Source organism: Emys orbicularis, chromosome 2 (genome assembly GCF_028017835.1).
Source record: "Emys orbicularis isolate rEmyOrb1 chromosome 2, rEmyOrb1.hap1, whole genome shotgun sequence".
Taxonomy (NCBI): Eukaryota; Metazoa; Chordata; order Testudines; family Emydidae; genus Emys; species Emys orbicularis.
Genome location: NC_088684.1, coordinates 22,636,506 through 22,661,746, shown reverse-complemented (window position 1 = coordinate 22,661,746; position 25,241 = coordinate 22,636,506). Strand labels below are relative to the sequence as shown.

Genomic DNA, 25,241 nt, shown 5'->3' with positions numbered 1-25,241 from the left:
CTTGTAACAACCTTTTAATGTCCTCTCTGTCGTCTCTTCTCCAGACTAAACAAACCCAATTTTTTCAATCTTCCCTCATTCATGTTTTTTAGACCTTTAATCATTTTTGTTGCTCTTCTCTGGACTTTCTCCAATTTGTCCACATCCTTCCTGAAATGTGGCATCCAGACTGGACACAATTCTCCAGTTGAGGCCTAATCAGCGCGAAGTAGAGCGGAAGAATTACTTCTCATGTCTTGCTTACAGTACTCCTGCTAATACATCCCAGAATTATGTTTGTTTGGTTTTTTTTAAACTAACAAACAAACACACACACCACACTACACACACTGTTGACTCATTTAGCTTGTGGTCCACTATGACCCTCAGATCCCTTTCTGCAGTACTCCTTCCTAGGCAGTCATTTCCCATTTTGTATGTGTGCAACTGATTGTTCCTTCGTAAGTGGAGAACTTTGCATTTGTCCTTATTGAATTTCATCCTATTTACTTCAGACCATTTCTCCAGTTTGTCCAGATCATTTTGAATTTTAATCCTATCCTCCAAAGCACTTGCAACCTCTCCCAGCTTGGTATCGGCCGCAAACTTTATAAGTGTACTCTCTCTAACATTATCTAAATCATTGATGAAGATATTGAACAGAACCGGACCCAGAACCGATCCCTGCGGGACCCCACTCGTTATGCCCTTCCAGCATGACTGTGAACCACTGATAGCTACTCTGGGAACAATTTTCCAACCAGTTATGCACCCACCTTGTAGTAGCTCCATCTAGGTTGTATTTCCCTAGTTCGTTTATGAGAAGGTAATGCGAGACAGTATCAAAAGCCTTATTAAAGTCAAGATATACCACATCTACCACTCCCCTCCCCCCCCCATCCACAAGGCTTGTTACCCTGTCAAAGAAAGCTATCAGGTTGATTTGACCCTATTTGTTCTTGACAAATCCATGCTGACTTATTTATCACCTTATCTTCTAGGAGTTTGCAAATTGATTGCTTAATTATTTGCTCTATTATCTTTCCGGGTACAGAAGTTAAGCTGACTGGTCTGTAACCCCCGCGTTGTCCTTATTTCCCTTTTTATAGAGGGGCACTATATTTGCCCTTTTCCAGTCTTCTGGAATGTTTCCCGTCTTCCATGACTTTTCAAAGATAATTGCTAATGGCTCAGATATCTCCTCAGTCAGCTCCTTGAGTATTTTAGGATGCATTTCATCAGGCCCTGGTGATTTGAAGATATCTAACTTGTCTAAGTAATTTTTGACCTGTTCTTTCCCTATTTTAGACTCTGATCCTACCTTTTTTTTTTTTGGCCAGTGAAAAAGAGTGCAGCACAGATGAGGATGAGTGTAACAATGTGTCTAGTAGTGGTGTCCCTAGACAGAGACTACTTTGACGAATAAATGTTTTCAATCCTATACATCAAGGCTAACTTTCCTAAGAGTATCAATGTATTTTTTTATTATTATTATTGTAATGCACCCGTGTTAAAGTATAATTTTAAAAAGTTTATTTTAAAACATTTTCTAGAATATATAGCTACATAGTTGTTCTAAACTTGTCATGTTTGGTACTACTGTGTTTGTGGGAGACAGGGCTTTCGAATGATACCCAACTTGGCCGATTTCCCATGACACTATTATCAAAATTTCCACCAGCCAGAGGACCTGGAGCTCGGAAGGCAGCGAGTACTGCCTTCCCCACCAGACCACCGAGGGTGACAACTGAAATTAAAATTCTGTGTATTTTTACAAATTAAATGTCACCTCTCTTACTTTTTGATCACTAATTTGCCCAAGGAATGAGATTTTACTACATCATGTTCCCAGACTAAATATATAAAAGTGCAAATAACATATAGCTGTTAGACTATGTGAAGGATTGCCACTTACAGTGCAAATACTAAATACAATTATAAATTGGATTATAAAATTCCTCAGGGCAAAAATTCCATTGTTTCTATGCCTGAAAAGAGCCATTATACTTGAAGACAAGTAGACCCTGTGCACTCTGCATAACATGAACTCTAATTCTGCAGGAGTGATGCTTATTAGAATAGCTCTGAATGCAAGTTGTAGAGTAATAATTAAATTAGATATAAATCTTAATTGTTAAGTATTTTACAGTTTACTTTATGCTTTTTTCAAATTTTCAAATGCACAATTCTGTATGCTCAAATGCAAGTGCAGCGTATATGTTATCAAGTGGAAAACTGGAGGCTTTAGCTTCAGAAAAGGGCAGAAAAGGAGCTGGATATATGGCAGTTGGAAGGAAGGAATTTCCTCTTCCTTAACCGCTGGTGGGCAGAGGTTTGTACACATCACGATACAATGATTGCTAGTCATGACTGAAATCAGGACTATTAATTCTCAGTAAAGACAAAGTTTTGAAGTTGTTCAGAGAGGGATTGGATGTTTATGTATAAGCAAAATTTCCAGAATTATAACAGTTAATGTTAAAAAGGTTTGGGGAGGGACATAAAATCCTCATACTTTAGGTTCTGCAACCAATCCCTACCTATTAGGGATTATGAGGAGACTTTACCAGGCATCTAGATTATTCCACATCTGCCTACTGGGGGGTTTCTTGCACCTTCTCTGAAGAATCTGGTGATGGCCATTTTTGGAGACAAGCTACTATAGTAGATGAATCAAGGTCTGCTCCAATATGACAATTCCCATGTTCTGGGCTTTAGCATTACCACACTGAGATGAATGAGTGTGGTTCATACCTCTCAGATCTGTTATTTCATGATATCTCAGGACAAAGGAATACAATTTCAGTAGAACCTCAGTTATAAACACCTCAGAAGTGGAGGTTCTTCATAACTCTGAACAAAACGTTATGGTTGTTCTTTCGAAAGTTTACAACTGAACGTTGACTTAATGCCGCTTTGAAACTTTACTAAGCATTTTTCTTCTGCAGCTTTCCCTTTATTTTTTTTTTAGTAGTTTAAGTTTAACACAGTACTGTACTGTATTTGGTTGGGGTTTTTTTCGTCTCTGCCTGATTATGTACATCTGGTTTCAAATGAGATGTGTGTTTGACTGGTCAGTTCGTAACTCTGGTGTTCATAACTCTGAGGTTCTACTGTATGCACTATTTTACATATGGGATGTTCTTGTAAATATAAGGTATGCAGTTAAGCCTAAATTTCTTTCAACAAAATTCTGTATCTGGGGTAGATTCCAGTGTCACAGAACCATGGAAAAAACTCAGCCCTCACAAATAACCAAAGTTCTACTGTCCAAAAGTCTACACACACACACAAAAACTGGGAAATGTAAATAGATTTAATGTGTTAATGTCACAAATTAAAGAAAAGCCTTTACCTTGACAGAGATATGCAAGAATTCAAAATAAATTAATAAAATAATAATAAAGGAGTGTTCTACCTGTCTTTTGTCCTTTTTTTATTCCAAGCTCCACGTGTGGAAACACTCTTTGTAGGGCTCCTAGAATTCTGTGAAGTGTTTTTTCAAGCAGTGGTTTCGAAATGGCTGAGAGTGCTTGGCCAGGTGAAGTCACAGCTCTTTGAGAAGCTGGTATAGTCTTCTGCATAGCCACAACAAAATCCTTAGCTGTTATTTTAATAGAAGAGATATCCAACTGCAACTTCTCACTGCTAGTGTATATCTGAGGATAACGTCGGCGCAAAGCACACAAAGCAGCTTCAGAACATATGGACTTAATATCTGCACCACAATATCCTATGAACAAATAAGTGAAATTTAGTTCTGTCTCAGACAACCAAAAAAGGTCTAGAAGCAGCATATACAAAGCTAGAGTATGTAACTATCTGGCCCAGCAGGAGATGAAGCCTAACAGAGGCAACTGGCTCGACCTTCTGGGGAAAAAAGGAAGGGATATAGGTAGGAAATGCCTCATTCTGCTATCTGCCCAACTACTCTGCTGGTGGTCTTCTCTGCCTGTGCAAAGCCCCACTGAGGTAAGTGGGGCCCTGAGCAGACTCATTACAAGATTGGGTTCTTAGTGGCCTAGATGGACTTCTAAAAGGAGAACTGCATCCAGCCCCCTTTGCCAGAAGAATGGTGAAAGTGTGAGTTTTGGTAAAAATAAATGTCTATCTTCATATAAAAGAAAACCCTAACAATTAGTGGATGAAAAAAAAATCAAAGAAAAATAAGTATTTTAATTAATAATCTTAGTATTAAGCTTTTAGATGAAAATTGTTATTTTTATATGTGCTAACCTAGAAGTTAGTCACTTGTATTCTCTGATAACTCTTTTGGTTCTTAATCTTACCAACACATTTTTCTGCTAACTCTTCAAGAAACATGTCCAGTGGCTTAGGGGTCCAGTCTCTCGTGTGAATCTTGAGAATCTCTTTTCTAGCCTAGAAATAAAGACTTTTTAAAAAAAAGAGCACATCCTGTTTTTCCTGTAAAAATCTTTAGTTTAAAGTAGATGACAATATAATCACCTCTTCTTAAAAGTGAAATGTTGATATATTACTAGAATTTACTTGCCTAAAATAGTGACTGCTGCTTTCAACAAATTTAAGGTTTTAGATTTCAGAGTAGCAGCCGTGTTAGTCTGTATCCGCAAAAATAACAGGAGTACTTGTGGCACCTTAGAGACTAACAAATTTATTAGAGCATAAGCTTTCGTGGGCTACAACCCACTTCTTCGGATGCATATAGAGTGAAACATATATTGAGGAGATATATATATACACACATACAGAGAGCATGAACAGGTGGGAGTTGTCTTACCAAGTCTGAGAGGCCAATTAAGTAAGAGAAAAAAAAAAAAAAAAAAAAACTTTTGAAGTGATAATCAAGATAGCCCAGTACAGACAGTTTGATAAGAAGCAAGTGTGGACACACTTCTTTTCAGGTGTTCCTTTTAACAAGGAAAGCAATTGAAAGCTCCCAGGACAAAAAGTGAGTTTTCTTAAGTTTAAGCCTAATGATCTTGGAAGAATTCTCTCCACTTCTAGCTCAGGTTGGTAACGATATATTTTCCCTAAGGAAAATTTCCCAAAATTTATAGAATCACAAGTTCAAGATAATATATGGAGATATACCTATCTCATAGAACTGGAAGGGACCCCAAAAGGTCATCTAGTGAAGGCAGGGGGCTGGACTTGCAGAACCAATTACTGATTTTGCCCCAGATCCCTAAGTGGCCCCCTCAAGGATTGAACTCTCAACCCTGGGTTTAGCAGTCCAATGCTCAAACCACTGAGCTATCCCTTCCCCCTCTCTCTGCAATCAGCCCAGCTTTTCCTCTGCCACAGCCCTCTCCCAGGACTGTTTTAAGCCCTTCAGGGCAGGAGCGGGGTAACCACCTCGCTACAGGGTCCCAACCCAGGGTCCTAAAGGAGTGGTGCACTGTCTGGACCACTTGGTCCTCCCCAAGTTACACTGCCTTACGGATCACTTCCTACTGGGCTGTGGCTCCTCTGTCTGGGACATGGTCCCAGTCTTAGCAGTACAGTATCAGCACAGTCCACCAGGGAACAATGTCTACTCCTTTGAGGCCTCTCTTGTGTTCCCAACTGCAAAATGGGGTGGAGAATATGGATCACTGCTTCCACAGTGGCCTTACTAATGCTGTAGTCACTCTTCCCAACAGTTCGCAGTGTCAGCCTCACTTCCTGGTACAGCCTGTAGCTCTTCCCCCCCCCCCTTGCCTCTGGGCTCCCAATGCCCTTTTAAGCTGTCCCTCCAACTGCAGCATGCCTGGCAGCTGCTAAGGAATGTGGCCTCCCTTGCTCAGTGCTGCCCCATGCCTTGCTCTAGGTTAGTATGGGGTCTGTAAACCTCATCATACAGTGAAAGTTGGTTTCAATCTCAAGTGTCATTTACTTTAAAATGATTTTTACCAATACTGATGTTTACTCTAAAAGATCTTAACAGACCATTTCCCCAGGAGTTATGCTTTACTAAGACAAAATTCAAAAGTTCACAATGCCTTAGAGCCTTGAGTGGCCCAGACAGCTCTGCTCCATAGAACAACTGTGTCACCAGTTCCTTTTTAAAAGGTGATAACAGAGAGAGAAGTAAAAATACAGTAAGAGGAAGATATCATTTCCACATGCCTCAATTGGTAGACTTATAGACACGTGCATCAGGGAAGTAGAGGTGAGACTGACGTACAATTAGGACAAGAACCTTCAGGCCTTTCATCCTTTTGCAGCATGTGGAGGGAAAAATCTGGATTATAGATCTTTGGACCTAGCCATCTACTTCTACAGTGTCAAGCTATCCCCAAATTTATTATAGTGCAACTCCCATTTCCTTAATTTTTATTTTATATGAAACAGAAAACCCTCAGCTTAATGTTTTTGACATCAAGGAGAAGGACTAGCTATTCTGAGTTATTAATATTTAATATTTCAACTCATACTTTTGATTAAACAGCAGGAACATTTTCAACAAAATGGAACAAAATTTAAAGCTCTTCATCCCAGCTGAATTTGAATGTTTGCCACAGCCCAGTTCAAGTATGTAAGAGAACAAGCACTGAGAATCTACCAACAAAAATGACTATTACACTAGACAACTTCAATCCAATAATGCCAAATAGGTAACCTAATCATATTCTGTGTTGAATCTGAGCTAACCTGCACCTCTTTCCTTGGGTTTCAATTATTTTAGTATGGTTAGAAATATCTGTCACTAGGTACCAGGATTAAAAATAAAAAAAAAAATATGAAGGATATTGTTTTATTTTTATAAGTGTTTTACAGTAGCTAGAAATTATAGAGGAGTAAGGTTAGGGTTAGAACACTGCTGACAGCATGGCTGCAGGAGCACCAAGCACTGCCAGTGGGCCTGCAGGTGGCTGCCTGCATGGACATGGAGCCCAAGGTACAGTGGAAGCAGAAACTCCAGGCCAGGACTGAAAGGAGGAGGATGATCATTCAGCCGTGGGGTGCTAATGAACCATTCCCGCCAGGGGACGTCCCCCACAATACTGGCTGGTGAGTGAGTGGGGCCACAACAGTTGAGCTGCAGAGGGTTCTTTGCATGGCTATGGGGTTGGTGACACCTAATTCCTGCAAGTGAGAGAAAGGCTGCGATCCTGGTGGGCAGGGCCCGCTCCAGCATTTCTGCCGCCCCAAGCAAAAAAAAAAAAAAAAAAAAAAACACCCAACAGCAAGCCGCGATCGGTGGCAGCAGTTCAGCAGCAGGTCCTTCGCTCCTAGAGGGAGTGAGGGACCTGCCGCCCCCGAATTGCCGCAGGTGCCGCCCCTCTCCCTTGGCCGCCCCAAGCACCTGCTTGTTAAGCTGGTGCCTGGAGCCGGCCCTGCTGGTGGGACAGAGCAGAGACCCAGGGCCAGGGCTGTCAGGAGGAAGACAAATCCCCAGCTTCAGGGGAGGCCACCCCACTGCTGAATGGCTCTGTCCCCAGCTGTGTCCCCAGCCAAGAGCCATTCAGCAGTGGGGTGGCCTCCCCTGTGTGGCTGGAGGCTCGTTCTCCTGGCCAGGGTGTCTCTGCTCTGCCACACCAAGACAGCAGCCTTCCCTGCACCTTCCGCCTGCAGGGACTGTGTCACCAGCTGTGCAAGAAGCCCTCTGCAGCCCTGCTGCCATGGGAGTGTGGCTGTGACAATGGAGCTGCAGTGGGCTCTCTGTACTGCTGCAGGGCCACTGACACTAGATTTCTGCAGGTGCAAAGAGGGTCGGGGGAGGTTGCACTCCCACTGACTGTTACCAGTCAATATTTTTTACTGACACACATCAATTACAATAAAATGCTGCCAAGCCTAACCACAGAATGTTAATGATGAATTCAAATGTTTTAGGCAGTGGTACATCATAGCACTTTAAGCACTGCGCCCAACTTCACCATGTGACTATTCACACACTTAAAAGAAAAACGTTTGTTTAAATACATTACTAGATGGGGATTTAAAACGCACACACACACACAATCCCAAAAACCTCAAAACAGCAGAACTGATATCCATATCAAAACACAAACTTCAGATTAAAATGAGTCTAGCAGGGTTGGCCACCACCCAGATGTAAATAACACAAATTAAATTTTCACAAATGCAACTTTGAGCCGGGCTAACAATCAGAAGTTTTAAGTAAGATGGAGCGCATTTAAAAAGTTAATCCAAGGGTGGCTCATAATTAAATGTAGTTATCTGTCACATATAGCATTCTCTCATTTCCAGGTTCTCTCTACTATATACACTGCCATATTTTACTGCTAATTGAAGGCCACTGTAATTGCATCATTAAGTGTCATTATTTGGTGACATTCAACTTTTCTGCATGATCAGAGTGGAACTAGTGTTACAATGAAAGCGTTTTGTACAAGTGGTGTTTTCAGTATCCTACCTACACTCTACAAGAAACAATATATTACCTCTTTATCACTCAAGTATTAAAGCACAGAATCCCAACTTCACCATTCCCAAACATCCTTCATTACTCCACAGTACACTGTAGCTTATGCTATAAAGAAATAATCTGACACTTTATTGTTAGGGTTGAATCAAAGATTTTACCTCTTTATCTGGCAAGGTGAAAAGAAATTCTCTGTCAAAACGCCCAGGTCTTCGTAAAGCAGGATCTATTGAATCCAGTCTGTTGGTAGCTCCGATTACCACAATCTCTCCTCTGCTATCCAAGCCATCCATAAGTGCCAGTAGCGTAGATACAATAGAACTGATAGAGAAATGCTTTTATTCACTCAGTTAACTAAGCCTATGTTACATTGAGCGTAACCTCGCTTCCCAAGTTTCAATCAAGAAAGGAAAAGCTTTTGTTGCTGGAATTATTTTTTGGTTAGTAAAAGTGTTCAGTCAAGAGTCTTTTATGATGTTCTGTGCAGAACATTTCCCCCCCCCCCCCCCCCGATAAGCAAACAAAGACCAAAACCACACCATGATAGAATCAAGTTTTGAACAAGCCTTGGTTTACCTTTTGGATTCAAAAAGCAAAGATTTTACTTGCAATCTAAGTAACAATATGATGCCCACCCCAAAGAGGGCATGTCTGTACAGAACCTAGCACAATATGAATAGGGCCTCTAGGCATTACTCAATACAAACAAGAGTATTACTTGTAATAAGTATACTTTGGTCAAGCCTAACTTGTACAGCAGGAAAGAGTCCTGTGGCACCTTATAGACTAACAGATATGTTGGAGAATAAGCTTTCGTGGGTGAATACCCACTTCGTCAGACGCATGGGACACATGCGTCTGATGAAGTAGGTATTCACCCACAAAAGCTTATGCTCCAACACATCTGTTAGTCTATAAGGTGCCACAGGACTCTGTTGCTTTTTACAGTTACAGACTAACACGGCTACCCCTCTGATACTTATACAGCAGGGAATCCCAAGTTATGCAAATACCCCTCTCCAAGCTCTCTTCCATTTATTGCTGTGCTGGCCTGTATAAAAAATAACTATGGATGACAATGTTATTCATTTTTATACTGGCCCAAAGTTTCAATGTATTGCCAATTTCTGTATTAAAAGTGCCAAATGGTAAAGTTGTTGCAGGAAAGCTAGGAGGTGTTGACAGCTGGAGCTTTTGGCACCCCAGAAGACCTGGGGCTTGTTTACAGTTAAAAAGCTGTAGCGCTTCAGTGTAGAAACTACCTATGCTAACAGGAGCGATTCTCCCATCAGGGTAGGTAATCCACCTCCAAGAGAGGTGGTAGCTAGGTAAGCGGAAGAATTCTTCCTAGTGCTGTCTATATGAGGTGTTAGGTTGTTACGGCTACATGTCTAAGGGGTGAGGATTTTTCACACCTCGAGAGATGTAGCTATACCAAAGTAGAATCAGGGCCGGCTCCAGGCACCAGCTGAGCAAGCTGGTGCTTGGGGCGGCAGATTGTTGGAGGCGGCATTCTGCCCAATCCTAGGGCGGCACGGCCGTTTTTTTTTTTGTTTTTGTTTTTTTCTTGTTCCGCTCCTGCCGCCCTGTAGGGGGCACCAGAGCGCCCTGCAGGGCAGTCCTCTTCCTTCCCTCCCCGCCGACCAGAGCGGAGGAGCCCTCTCGGCAGGCGGCAGGAGGTGGCGCAGCGGGAGGGGCCGCGTGGCAGCGCCCCTGCTGTAGCCCTGGCCGCCCCCTTCTCTCTCTCTCTTCCGCCCGCTCCCTGCCCCCCCATGTACCCGCGCTCCGGCCGGGCCGCAGGTTTTTTTTTTTTTTTTTGCTTTGCCGTTCTGGCCGCCCCCCCCCCTTTTTTTTTTTTTTTTGATTTTGCTTGGGGCGGCCAAAAAGCCAGAGCCGGCCCTGAGTAGAATGCTAGTGCAGACTAGGCCATGGTGGTGGGGGTTTTTTGTTTTTTTAAAAGCAACCAGTAGGCAGCTGATTCTCAGTGCTATGGTGAAAATATACCACCTCTTTTCCTCCCCTTTTGAATCTGGGGGCATGCAACTTCAGATGTGCGGGATGTAGGACTGAACTTCTTATAACTCTACCTCAGCAAGCTCTGACAGTAACTTCACCCTACCACAAAATACACCAATGGCAAAGTACATTAACTTGATGGTTTTTAGACTTCAAAAGAGGACACCCTAAGCGGATGAATGGAAGCAAGTCACACTTCTTTCAGAGCTATGGTTTCAGGCTGCATACTCAGACAGCAGACATAACTGCACTGGTTCACATTTGGTTCTCATTTGAAGGTTTTCATTGCAACCATAAAGGCTAAAGACTGTTTTAAAATGAAGTTTTGGATATTGCCACACAATTATAAGGCAGATTCAAAGAGAATGTTGCAGTTCAAAGGGCAACAACTGTGGATATATATGGGGCCCTGATTATGATATTGCTTGAAAAGGGTTAAATCCACAAGGAAAGCAAACTGACAGACTGGAAATAGAATTTCATTTGGAGGGTTGTACAAACAAACATAGGAGTGTGTCAGAGAAACTACATTACAAAAAATTAAAACACCACACTGAGCTTGGTATCACTACAAGATCTAATTACTTGCAACTTACTACTACTCAAGTTTAGAGAGGCCTCTGAATGCTGATGCCCCTATATATACATAAAAATAAAAGACTACTAACACTATAGCCTCCCCCTCTTACAAGGCTCAAGCAGATTTTAACTCTCTTCTATTTTTTAAAATATAAAAAAAGTGTAATACCTGTGAATTTGATCTTGTCTACTGGATCGTACAGGAGCCAAACCATCTATCTCATCAAAGAAAATAATTGAAGGACGCATCTGATAAGCCTAAAAGGAAAGTGCAGACTCAGGAATATTGAAACTATAATATATGTAAAATATAATGCATCCAAAAAAAACTACATTAGAAGAACATTAAGCACTCAGAAGTTAAGAAATGCCAGAATTAATGCCACACATTCTTGGATGTAATTTCAGATTCAAAAAATCCCCCCAAAACAAAAAACCCTGATAAAACAAATTTTATCATGTACAACCATATTGACCCTCCTACACCACATGGAACATCAGGAAAAGGTTCAGGCCTTTATAGCCACAGCACCAACCTCGACCACTTGAGGTAACGGAGTAACTGGTAGCAATAGTAGGCAGTTATTTTCTAGATGGACCAGCCACTATGAACAGATGAGACACCCTTTGCCAGTTCACAGCTATTTGCTGATGAGAGAGAAATGTAGACACACATGACTCCTGGGGTTCAGCACCAGGTCCTGGAGGTGAGCATATTCTAGTAGATATTGGCCTGTCAGACCACATTTTCTCAGCCTGTGTCCTTCTCCCTTTGCTCCCCATTCATATCATCCCAGCTCCTGCAACCCTCCTCTGCACCTTTTTATATTTTCCCCATGCACCTGCCAAATTTCAAGTATCTCACCAAAGCATGGAGGCACTAGAGCTTCTCAATGAAACACTTTTTTTTTTTTAAATCTTAAAACAGGCAAAAATATATTTCCTCCCCATCTACCCCAATCATGTTCCCTGAAACATCTGAACAATTTTTATTTGAACTTCTAAAAAATTCAGACAGGCACCACCATGGAAAATTTCAGCCCCAAGAGTTAAAGTGTTGCAAAGTTATAAGCAAGTGAAAACAGAGCCTTATAATAGAAAGTGTTCGGCAACCTTAACTACAGATGTCAATACCAGCTCCACATATAATAAAAAAGTGTATAGTCTAATTCTAATATTACCTGATCAAATAATAAACGAAGCTGTCGTTCAGATTCTCCCACCCATTTACTGAGGCAATCAGCACCTTTTCTCATAAAGAAGGCTACTCTTCTATCACCCTGACTGCACTCATTAGCAAGTGCCCTAGCAACAAGGGTTTTTCCAGTACCAGGTGGACCGTAGAATAGACAGCCCCTGTAAAATACAAGAGTTCCCATGTTTCAGTTGTGATACATTAGAAAGGAACAGACACTGTTCCAAAGAGCTTGAGGTGTAAGACAACAAAACAGCAATATATGAAGGTTGATGGGGGGGGGGGAGGGGGGGGAGAGAAGAATAGAGAAGGGGGCATAACAGATTAAAAATAAAAATATAAGTACAAATTTGATATACATATATACAATTTTATTTAACAAAAAATATATTCATGTATTTTGTTAGATACACAGATTTAAAGGCTTGAAGGGATTACTATGATCATCTAAGTCTAATCTCCTGCATAATAAAGGCCATAGAATTTCACTGAATGGAGAGAAGGAGAGGTTAGTTACCTGACAATAACTTGAATTCTTTGAGATGTTTTGTCCAGACCGTAGTATGTGTGCGCGCCCCTGTGTGCTCTCAATGGGAGACTGCAAAGTAGCATCTGTGTACCCATACCTTTGCAGAACAGCACCTTGTGCTCTGCATGAGGGCACATAGGGAGGACCGAGCTTGCTGCCACTCAGTTCCTTCTCGACCATGAAGCCAGAACTCCGCAACACAAGGAAAGAAGGATGGCAAGTGGAACAACATAGGGACAAAACATCTTTAAGAACTCAAGTTACTGTAAACTGAGTAATCTCTACTATTTCTTGTATACGTCCCTATGGGTGCTCCACCACAGTAGACTCCCAAGGAGTAACTTAATGAGAAGGTGTGTGCTGATGGTGTAAGTCCAGGACAGTTTGAAAGACTGCATCGCCAAAGGCAGCATCATCTCTGGAAGCAGGTACAATAGTGTAATGTTTAGCAAATATATGGATAGAAGACCAATTACAAGAACTGCAGATTTCTGCTGTGGCCACGTCCTTCAGTAGAGTTATAGATGTGGAGTAGAGCTCTGGTAGAACATACTGTTACTCTGTGAGGAGACTGCTCCCCAGCATTTTCATAACAAGTCAAGATGCAATATGAAACCCACTTAGACACTCTTTGCATTGAAATCTGTTGGCCCTTCATCCTATCTGCACTTGATACAAATAGCCTGAGAGATGCCCAGAATGGTTTAGTCCTGTACAGATAGAAGGCAAGGGCACTTCTGACATCCAGTGCACAAAAACTTTTATTCTTCTCTGGGTACATGAAGTTTTGGGTAGAAAACTCTCCTGGTTAATGTCAGGTTTCAAGGAGACTTTGAACGAAAGAAAGAAAAAGAAAGAAAGAGGACATAGCATAATTGTCTTTGTAGAAAGTGGTATATGGTGGGTCCGTCAGGAGTGCCCCTAGCTCCCCCATCTGTCTCACTGAGGTGATAGCAGTCAGGAATTAAGTTTTGAGGACATGGTGGAAGAGGGTTGCAGGTCACCATTGCTTTGAATGGGGGTTTCCTTAGGATGTTTAGAATGAGGTTGAGGTCCCACTGGACTCGAACAGGAGGAAACAAGTTGCATAGGCCCTTGAGAAATCTGGTTGTTGTAGGGTGGGCAAAAACTGAGAAGCCTTGTATGGGTGAGTGGAAGGCTGTGAGGGCGGTCACATGTATCCTGAGAGTTCATTGAGAAACCCTGTGTTTTTAATTCTAATAGGCAGTCCAGGATCTTAGAAATCAGGACTCATGAGGCTCGAGACGATGGAGGGAGCACCAGGATTGGAAGCGTTTCCACCTTTGGAGGTAGGTTTTGCAAGTACCGAGATTCCTGTTGGATAAAAGAACTGACTGAACTCAATCCAAAACAGGTTAATTCCATGCTTGAGAACCACTGAGGGGCCATACCCTCATATTCAGAGAGGAGGGGTTGGGATGGGTGAGGGTTCCCGAGTTCTGTATCAGGAGGTCCTTGTTGATAAGATGTCTGAGGGGTTATGCCTACATGAAATTCAGGAGGTTTGACTACCATACCTGTCTTGGCCAACCACGCGATAGAAAGATATGCCGTGAAGGAATGAGAGCTATCTTGAGAAGGGTCTTGAGGATCAACAGTACAGGTGGGCAAGCATAAAGAAGGATATAGGGATATGGTGTTATCAGGCCATCCCTGAGAGAGTTGAAACAATGACCTCCCTTGGAGCAGAATGGGTGACATTTCACTCCTACTATACCCCACATCTGGCAGATGCCAGTCTCTGATCCCCCATTCATGACCTTGCCAGAAGTGTCTACTCAGGGAGTTTGCAATTGTATTCTGGAGGCCTGGTAGACAGACAGATGATATTTCTGATGGGAAATACACCAGTTCCACAGCCTTAGCACCTCTGCAACATAAGGACTGGGGTCTTGCTCCTTGCATGGCTTAAAGGAAGTGTTGGCATGCATATCATACTGGTCTCCATTCCAGAATACTGACATGGAGCGTCGATTCCTGTGTCAAGCATTTGCCTTGTGCTGTCGTTCTCTGTAGGTGAGTTCCCCATCCTAACAGACACATCTGTTGTGAGGGTCTTCAACAGTGCTGGATGAAATAATGGGGTTCTAATGCAGACCCTCCATAGGTTCTTCACCATGTAAGAGAGTATTACCTTCTGAGATACTGACACACATTTGGAGACGCTGTGTCTATTTAGGATATATATTGTTCTTGGCCATATCTGGAGGCATTTGAAGTGCATCCTTGTGTGGGGAAACACATACATGGTGGGCAACATGTGGCCCAAGGTCTGTAGACAAATCCTCATTGTTGTTAGTGGACTGCACTCTAATGTTGAGATTAGTGTGGATAGGGTGGAGAATCTTTTCTTGGGTAGGCTAGCTCCTGCTGTTGTGGAGTCAAGAGTAGCTCCTATGAAGTATATTTTCTGTACTGGAGTTTATATAGATTTTTTGAGGTTGATAGAGGCCCAGAAATTGGAATAGCATTAATGCTCTGGATGCTGTCGACTGAACTTCTTGTGGTGACCAGACCCAGCGAAGCCAGTCATTCAAATATGGAAACACTGATATTTCCCCTGATGGAGCGGTCCACTACCACTGAGAGAATCTCTGAACACCCTTGGGACACGGAGAGTCCAAAAGGGGAGAATTTGATTTCGATAGTGATCTGTCCCTATTATGAAGCATAGGAAATGCTTGTGGGGGGGTGGATAGGTAAACTAAAAGTGTGCGGGTGTTCTGACTGGTATCGAAGGCTGGAGACTTAAGCAAGTCTCAACTTGCTGCTTTCATAGTGGTACTGGGGAGGTGGCACTGTTGGATCTTTCCAGTACTAGTGACTCAGGTTTATCAGAGATAATGAGATCCTATGCAGAACGGAACCTGGAACAAGGTAGAGAGTTTTGACAGCCTTCACACAAAGTCTGGGCCAGTACCATCTGGTAAGATAGAGGCTGTTGCAGTACCACAGTGATTGTGGGGTCATCTCCCCTTTCAGAGGTATGGTGAGATTCTGGTACTAGGGCACAGATGGTAGCCCTGTGTCTCTCAGTGCTGCAAGGTATTAGATGGTGCTAACAACAGCAGTAGTTGTTCTGGTGGTAGGCATCTCTGAATGGGGTTGCTTTCCTGTACTGATGCAGTGGTACCAACTCCTACCATCAAAGGGACAAAAGGTCTCCCAACAGTGGGTCTTACAGGGTGATATACCTCTCCAAACCAGAAAATGAAGAAAAGTTGTATATTTCTTCTTTAGAGTTTTGTTTGTTGCAGATGAGGCAGCAACTGGCACTGTGGCAGCCTGAGATGTAGAGGCTGATGTACAGGGGGGGAAGTGGACCTCTCTGGAGCTATGGCATGATCCACTAATAAGAGCTTAAGTCTAGTCTCCGTCCTTCTTGGATCTGCATTTGAAACCCTGACAGACCTTGCATTTAGAAGGGTTGTGGGAGTCCCCCAAACACTGCAGGCAGCTGGAGTGTCCACTACAGAGTGGAAAAGACCCATGGCAAGTCTCACGGGTCTGAAATCCTGGAGCATAACAAATAGTGCTCTGACGCAAACAAAAAAAATCCCTCTTCTACCAACACAACAGTGTTATATAAAATAAATAGGTACTGAATGAAAATAAATAATGAAAAAAAACTATTAAAACAAAAGAGAATTCACACACTGAAGGCAGGAAGCTGAATACAGCAGACAGCTGACCTTTCTACCTCGACCTGCATGCAATTGAGGAGGAACTGAGTGGCAGTGGGCTAGCACCTCCCTATATGTCCTTGTTCAGCGCGCACTGCACAAGAGCAGGCCACAGACACTACTCTGCAGACTCTGATTGAGAGTGCATGGGCATGTGCACATCGTACGGTGGAGTACCCATAGGATACACTCCAAGAATTATTCTTTCCTAATATGTGAGTGAACATTATTGAGTTCAATAACTTGTGATTGAACTAGATCATATCTTTTATAAAGGCATTCAAATCTTCATTTAAAGACTCCAACTGATGACGAATTAACTCACTTCTCTTGGTAAGCTGTGCCAATGGTTGATTATGCTCACTGTTAGGTTGCATCTTATTTCCAATTTGACATTTTCTACCATCAAAAAATGGAAGTCTTAAGACAGGTCAGAAACTGAAGAGATTACATATAGACATGGTTTCTTGAGAAAGAGTCTAACAGCCATTTGTTTAGTACCCTGATGGGCCGCATGCGGGCTGCAGGTTGATCTGATTGTGGGCCGCGAGACATTTTGCAGACGTTGACCGTCCGCAGGCACGGCCCCCCGCAGCTCCCAGTGGCTGCGGTCCCAATGGCCCATCAATACAAATGATATTATTTGTATTAGAGTAGCTAATAGAGGCCCCACCTGAGATTAGGGCCCCATTGTGTAAGCCACTGTTCATACACACAGCAGACAGTTCTTGCTCCAAAGAGATTACAACCTTATCAGATACATGGGGGCGAAGGTAGAGGAAGTATTATTAGCCTAGAATAAGTGACTTGACCATGAGCAGGCTATGCCCAACATTCAGTCCAACCCCATAAATCAGATCCAGACTGATTCAATTTGAAGCTGTTGTTTTCAAAGAATTACAACTTAGTAATAAAATGTTTAATTCTTCCTCCCCTAAAAGACTTAAATTTCGAGGTTCTGATTCCAGAATCTGCTGACAATTATATGAGGAAGATTTCTGAAGGTGACCAAAAAAAACTACTAACAGATTTCCAGATACTTTTAGAAGTTTCAGAATTGGCAGTTAAGTCATTTAAAAAAACAAAACAAAACAAAAAAAAGACATTCAAGAAAACAACAACAACAACCTAACAGACATTTGAGGTTTTTAAAAATTATTTGTGATGCTGTAGATTAAAGTTATATTGTGGTAGGTGTTCATGCATTTCATTCAGCAGGGGTCTTTTTTTTGTAGTAAGACTATATAAAAGTGGCTCCTTCTTAATTATATCTGCTCACTGTATTTGTCTGAAGTCATATTCCAATATTTCAGAATTACGGAACACTTACTACAACATACATACATACAGTAATAGTAGTATCATCTTACTATCTAAAGTAGTCACCTTTTACTGCATACCAGCTAGCAATGCATACTGCTCTCAGAGGGGAAGCTAACATTTTTATTTTGTTCCATGGATAACGAAACAATATTGCTAGGATTCCGATAGCAGTTTCTTCAGCACTGACTTGCAGATGACAGAAAAGTTTGCAGAGCTGGTAGCTAGAAAATTCCTCTTCACTTGTAAACTAATCAAGTTGTATATGAAATAGAAAACTCAAATATAGACAGTAAAAATGGCATTTTTACTGAGTCACTTTTCAGAGTATACCTTTACACCTTAAAGACCAGACACTATGTCTCTGGTTTTGTCTAGGCACTATATGAATCTTGAAACTCTGTACGTTCTGGGTTTTGTCTGTTTAAAGTCTTTGTCTTTTAATGTTACTTCGATAAAGTTTGCACATAAATGCTTTAGGACATGAAAAAGATACTTAAAATGCAATATTCTTCTATAAACAAGAGCATGAGTTTTCAAGTTGCAATACATGTCATATTACCTTGGAGGCTGAATTCTGAATCTCTCAAATACTTCTGGATAAAGCAATGGAAAAACCACCATCTCTTTTAAAGCTGAAATATGGCTAGATAGTCCACCCACACTATCAAATCGTACCTAATTCAGGGAGAATTAAAAACAAAACAAATCACATATTTCATACAGGCAGGGTCAACAGGACGACTCTACTAAGCATCCAATAATAAAGGGGTTCTCAAACTGGGGGTCGGGACCCCTCAGGGGGTCGCGAGGTTATTACATGGGGGGAGGGGGGGGTCGCAAGGTGTCAGCCTTCATCCCAAACCGTGCTTTGCTTCCAGCATTTATAATGGTGTTAAATATATACAAAGTGGTTTTAATTTAGGGGAGCGGGGTCCGCACTCAGAGGCTTGCTATGTGAAAGGGGTCACCAGCACAAAAGTTTGAGAACCCTACAATAATAGACTTCATATGCAACTACAAAAGAAAATGTACTTGGTAATCATGGCAATTTTGGAACATACTGAGGAGAGGCTTATGTGCAAAGGCAGCGGTAAACAGATAGTACAGTTTTTCTGTAACTAAGTTAACACTCTTTCAATCAGTGGGTAACTGACAGTATTTGAGACAAAGTACTTACTGAAAAATCTATTTGCATTGGATCAACATCGGCCAGGCTTGCTCCAATTTTCATCCGATCCTTGTGAACTCCTTTTAATTCGTCTTTCCGAAAGTTTAGTGGAAGACACCTGATTTGAAAGTCAAGGAAATGGGAAGACAGACTAAAATAAGATAACCAGATTTTTCTTGGCAAATTATACAAGCTTATGATAAGCACTCCTGCACTACCAAATCCCTCAACTGAATTAAGTTCCAATGTCCAAATATGAACAAAGGAAGAGGGTCAGTTATCCTAAATACCATCAACTTCCCTGGGGTGCCTACAGATTTGTGCTTCTACATACTTGGGCACTTTTGAAAATCCCACCTCAACGAAGTTCGGTGGTATCTGGATTAACTAACCTTCTCCCTTTGTTCACTTTTGGACATTGTGAATTTAAGCTTAGTTTTAATGATGAAAATCATTCTCTCACAGATTGACTATTTCTATACTCAGAATTGGAACAGCAACATGATAGGTTTGTTGTTTCAATGTTTTCTGTGGATCCACATGACCTTTGGATCAGGCCTGCAATTGCTGCACCATCCCAAGTTTGTTGTGCAACAATGGACCTAAATTCTGTAGCAAATCCCCCCAAATGTATGTTACATGCTAGCTCTGTGGCAGACTGAAGAATCTAATGCACACAACAATACACAATTTTCATTAAAGTAACACCATTCTACTTGGACATCACACCTGAGATCTGCCTGAAAAATCTGTACCTACGATGGTTAGAAACAGTATTTAAATAACACTGGTCTACAATTTTTGAGAAGTCGTCTGCTTCAGAGATAAAATGTGCTATTTATTATGTATTTTGATGTGCTGAATTCAAATATGACAATTAAAACAACTGACTGGCTACTGTTTCTAAGATATTTAAGTTTTTACATTTTATGTCTATGTATATTGTGTAGATAGTAGAGTTTTAATCATAAATTGTAAACCTAGGTCTTTTCATGTGTTTATGGTTGCTTTACCTGATAATATTTCACCTGTCCTGTTTATGTAACACTTTAAAAATCAGCAAAACGGTTATATAAATAAAATTTATTATGAAACAAAAAAGGCAAAAAATTATTCTGTACATAGTTTAGTCCTATTCAGTGTCTACTCGGCGCTTCTTGGCTTGTCTCTTGTATTCATTAAATGGAGAATCTCTTGTCACTGTCCAGCAATAGTCTGCAAGCCTTGATGGGCTCCATTTGCCCTGATAGCGTTTCTCCATTGTTGCAATGTCCTGGTGAAATCGCTCGCCGTGCTCGTCGCTCACTGCTCCGCAGTTCGGTGGAAAAAAATCTAGATGAGAGTGCAAAAAATGTATCTTTAGTGACATGTTGCAACCAAGGCTTTTGTATGCCTTGAGGAGGTTTTCCACCAACAACCTGTAGTTGTCTGCCTTGTTGTTTCCGAGAAAATTTATTGCCACTAACTGGAAGGCTTTCCATGCTGTCTTTTCCTTGCCACGCAGTGCATGGTCAAATGCATCATCTCGAAGAAGTTCACGAATCTGAGGACCAACAAAGACACCTTCCTTTATCTTAGCTTCACTTAACCTTGGAAATTTTCCACGCAGGTACTTGAAAGCTGCTTGTGTTTTGTCAATGGCCTTGACAAAGTTCTTCATCAGACCCAGCTTGATGTGTAAGGGTGGTAACAAAATCTTCCTTGATTCAACAAGTGGTGGATGCTGAACACTTTTCCTCCCAGGCTCCAATGACTGTCGGAGTGGCCAATCTTTCTTGATGTAGTGGGAATCTCTTGCACGACTATCCCATTCGCAGAGAAAACAGCAGTACTTTGTGTATCCAGTCTGCAGACCAAGCAAGAGAGCAACAACCTTCAAATCGCCACAAAGCTGCCACTGATGTTGGTCATAGTTTATGCACCTCAAAAGTTGTTTCATGTTGTCATAGGTTTCCTTCATATGGACTGCATGACCAACTGGAATTGATGGCAAAACATTGCCATTATGCAGTAAAACAGCTTTAAGACTCGTCTTCAATGAATCAATGAACAGTCTCCACTCATCTGGATCGTGAACGATGTTGAGGGCTGCCATCACACCATCGATGTTGTTGCAGGCTACAAGATCACCTTCCATGAAGAAGAATGGGACAAGATCCTTTTGACGGTCACGGAACATGGAAACCCTAACATCACCTGCCAGGAGATTCCACTGCTGTAGTCTGGAGCCCAACAGCTCTGCCTTACTCTTGGGTAGTTCCAAATCCCTGACAAGGACATTCAGTTCACCTTGTGTTATGAGGTGTGGTTCAGAGGAGGAGGATGGGAAAAATGTGGGTCCTGTGACATTGATGGTTCAGGACCAGAAGTTTCATCCTCTTCCTCGTCTGACTCAAGTGAGAATGATTCTGGTGCATCAGGAACCGGCAGTCCTTCTCCGTGGGGTACTGGGCATATAGCTGATGGAATGTTTGGATAATGCACAGTCCACTTTTTCTTCTTTGACACACCTTTCCCAACTGGAGGCACCATGCAGAAGTAACAATTGCTGGTATGATCTGTTGGCTCTCTCCAAATCATTGGCACTGCAAAAGGCATAGATTTCCTTTTCCTGTTCAACCACTGGCGAAGATTTGTTGCACAAGTGTTGCAGCATATGTGTGGGGCCCACCTCTTGTCCTGATCTCCAATTTTGCAGCCAAAAGAAAGGTGATAGGCTTTCTTAACCATAGTGGTTATACTGCGCTTTTGTGATGCAAAAGTCACTTCACCACAAACATAGCAGAAGTTATCTGCACTGTTCACACAAGTACGAGGCATCTCTGCTCACTTTGGCTAAACAGAAATGTGTCCCTTTGCAAAATCAAACACTGACAAATAAGAGAGCACGACACTGTATGATTTCTAGAGCTGATATAGGGCAATTTGTTCAGCAGAGTGATGTAAGCTTCGTTATGATTGCATCATCCATGACTTCTAGGAATAACATGATGCAATTCATATCATGTATGACGCAATACCAGCTTCAGATTGCATCATTCATTGTTTTGCCTAAAAAGCAAGTACTGTCCAAACCCAATCATAGATTTATTCATAGATCCAGTCAAAGATGTATTTTAGTCATTTCTGGTTTAAATTGAGATCCCTTCCCTTTATAACTCACTTATCCTCCGCTATTCCCAAGTCAAGGGTCGTATATACTGACCCAATAGCATATCTTGAAAACTAGAGCCAATCAACAATTTTAAGCATCATTTTCGTTCTCAGTGACCCAGAATTAGTAAAGTTTGACTACATTTATTTCAGAAGCATTTTGGCTGTAGAGCAGTGTAATTAAACAAAATCATTTTATTGATTTTTTTATGTTTACTTTTGCATTTTACAGTACAGTATCACTGTTTCTCCCATGCTAAAAACACCCTTGTAAACAGGGCAGCAGCAGAACCGTATACACTACAAAATAAATTCAGTACATGCTATGTAAGAGGTTCTTTAAAAACAAGTCCAGTTTCTGATAATTTTTGACTTTTGGAATTGACTAACATCAAATATACCAATAGATTTGACTACAAGTTGTCACAATGTAGAGTATCTGCAGTATAAGAATTAAGAGACCAACATTTTACATATGTGCAGATGCCCTTTCTCCCAAAAGGGGGAAGGAGAGAAGCTACGTAATTATACTTACCGGCTTAATGCTCTGTTACGACTGCATTTCCTACGCCTTTCAAAACGTTGCTCATCATCAGACGACGAGGAGGAAGATGTGGAATCACTGTTATGGATTGCATGCTTTCGTCTGTATTATAATAAAATGTTTAAAGAAAAACAGTAACAAGCTTAAGTATGTGCTCACTCTGAAAAGCTAAAGGTCAAGTTATTAACTGTTCATTCCAAATTCCACCTCTGAATTTACAGAGGGTAAAGATCCATTAGGTTATCTAGTCCATTCCCTGTAAATGTAGGATTGCTTCCCTACTTGTAATATCCTTCCCTGGGGGGCTGGGGGGGGGGGAATAGGAATCCTCACTGGAGCAAAACTGTTTTTATACCAAAAAAGGTAAAATGTTTACTTAAAACACACAAAATTATAAGGCCAAGATTTCAAATGCAACTACTGATTTTGGTTACTCAAACTGACACCTTAAAGCAGTGGTGGGCAACCTGTGACCTGTATGCGGCCCATCAGAGTAATCTGATAGTGGGCCGCGAGACATTTTGCTGACGTTGACCGTCTGCAGGCATGGCCCCTCCACAGCTCCCAGTGGCTGTGATTCGCCGTTCCCGGCCAATGGGAGCTGCAGGAAGCGGCAACCAGCATGTCCCTGTGGCCCATCACTTCCTGCAGCTCCTATTGGCCGGGAATTGCGAACCGCAGCCACTGGGAGCTGCCGGGGAGGCCATGCCTGCACACAGTCAACACCAGCAAAATGTCTCGCGGCCCGCAATCAGCTTACCCTGATGGGTCGAATGTGGGCCCCAGGTTGCCCACCACTGCCTTAAAGTATCCTGTTTTTCAGAAAGTTCTGAGCATACATTCTCAGAAACTCAGGGCCCTTTAAGATTTTCAAGTTGGGGATAAAAAATTAAGACATCCAAAAACCACTAGTCACTTTTGAAGATCCTGGACTAAGTTTTTATACTCAAAAAGTATTAAATATAAATTCTCAGGAAATAAAATCTCCTCCATTATTTTAAGATGCAAGTTAAGATTGCAAGTACAGATCAGTAACTAAAGGGTAAAAAGTAGGGCTGTCAATTAACTGCCGCTAACGCGTATGTTAACGCACAGCACAATTAACACGTTAATTTTTTTAACGTGCGTTAATTGCAGACGCTCTGGGCAGGAGGGCAGCATGAGCGGCTCCGGAGAACCTGTCTGGTCAGGTACAGTAATGCAAGCCGCTACCAGAGGGCAGGAAGAGAAGAGGCTAGAGAAAGTAAAGCAGTTCCCATCCCAGTGTTTTTAAAGTACAGTAAAAACAGTACAGCCAGGGGCTTGCCAGAGCTGCCCCCCAGCCCCAGCAGGGTTCGCCCGAACTGCCCTCCCCATGCCTCCCGGGGCTGACCCCCCACTGCACCCTGTGCCACCTGCATTTGGGGCTGAGCCCCATGCTGCCCGCAGCTCCGCACTGCCCACGGTGGGGGCTCCCCCTCCCAGCCTTGTGCTGCTCGCAGCTGGGGCCTGAACCTCCCCCCCCCCCCCCAGTCCTGTGCTGCCCAAAGCTGAGACTGATCTCCCACCCCCCTCACAGCTGGGGCTCGATCGCCCCCCGAGCTCGGCGCCTTCCCCGGCTGAGGCTGATGTCCCCCTCCCCTCCCCAAGCTCCGTACCTCCCCCGGCTGAGGCTGATCTCTCCTTCCTCCTCCCCTCACCCCCCCAGTTTGACAGCCCTAGTAAAAAGCACTACATGGATGTTGTAACTATTCCTAAAACAAACACTGCAGACCCAGGAGATTAGGAGGTTACACTGAAAAGAAATTAAAAATGTGTTAAAGTATGAAAGCACAAATTTGTGGCTCCCAAATAAATTCTTTACTGCATGGTGTCATGACAAGGTCGAGTTAAAGTTTTTTTTTGAGTGCCACAACTGTATTTCCATATTTTAAACACATTTGGATTTCTTTTCAGTGTACACTTAACTCTGAATTTCCTGGGTTTGTTTTTGGGATAAATTACAACATTCCTGTTACGTTCTTTACCCTTATGTTGAGGATGAGGGTACATATCAGTAACTCACATCTTATCAGTTATTTTTTTTATTTAGGCCTGGTCTACACTAAGCGTTTATGTCGAATTTAGCGCCGTTACATCGAATTAACCCTGCACCCGTCCACACCACGAAGCTATTTAGTTCGACATAGAGGTCTCTTAAATTCGACTTCTGTACTCCTCCCCAACGAGGGGAGTAGCGGTAAATTCGAAATGGCCATATCGAATTAGGCTAGGTGTGGATGGAAATCGACGCTAATAGCTCCGGGAGCTATCCCACAGTGCACCACTCTGTTGACGCTCTGGACAGCAGTCCGAGCTCGGATGCTCTGACCAGCCACACAGGAAAAGCCCCGGGAAAATTTGAATTCCTTTTCCTGTCTGGGCAGTTTGAATCTCATTTCCTGTTTGGACATCGTGGCGAGCTCAGCAGCACTGGCAACGATGCAGAGCTCTCCAGCAGAGATGGCCGTGCAATCTAATAGAAAGAGGGCCCCAGCATGGACTGATCGGGAAGTCTTGGATCTGATCGCTGTGTGGGGCGATGAGTCCGTGCTTTCCGAGCTGCGCTCCAAAAGACGGAATGCAAAGATCTACGAGAAGATCTCTAAAGCCATGGCAGAGAGAGGATACAGCCGGGATGCAACGCAGTGCCGCGTGAAAATCAAGGAGCTGAGACAAG

At 42.4% G+C, this 25,241-nt stretch overlaps 1 protein-coding gene across 1 annotated transcript in view; it reads right to left on the bottom strand.

The window, feature by feature from the left end:
• Positions 1-25,241, bottom strand: part of ATAD2 (ATPase family AAA domain containing 2) — a 114,908-nt gene that overhangs the window by 63,196 nt on the left and 26,471 nt on the right. The window contains exons 9-16 of the mRNA XM_065400132.1: positions 22,535-22,645; positions 18,856-18,964; positions 18,238-18,353; positions 12,109-12,283; positions 11,097-11,185; positions 8,494-8,653; positions 4,269-4,359; positions 3,398-3,712 (exon numbers count right to left, since the gene is read on the bottom strand). Coding sequence (XP_065256204.1) covers positions 3,398-3,712; positions 4,269-4,359; positions 8,494-8,653; positions 11,097-11,185; positions 12,109-12,283; positions 18,238-18,353; positions 18,856-18,964; positions 22,535-22,645 — 1,166 coding nt within the window. The remainder of the gene's footprint in view (positions 1-3,397; positions 3,713-4,268; positions 4,360-8,493; positions 8,654-11,096; positions 11,186-12,108; positions 12,284-18,237; positions 18,354-18,855; positions 18,965-22,534; positions 22,646-25,241) is intronic.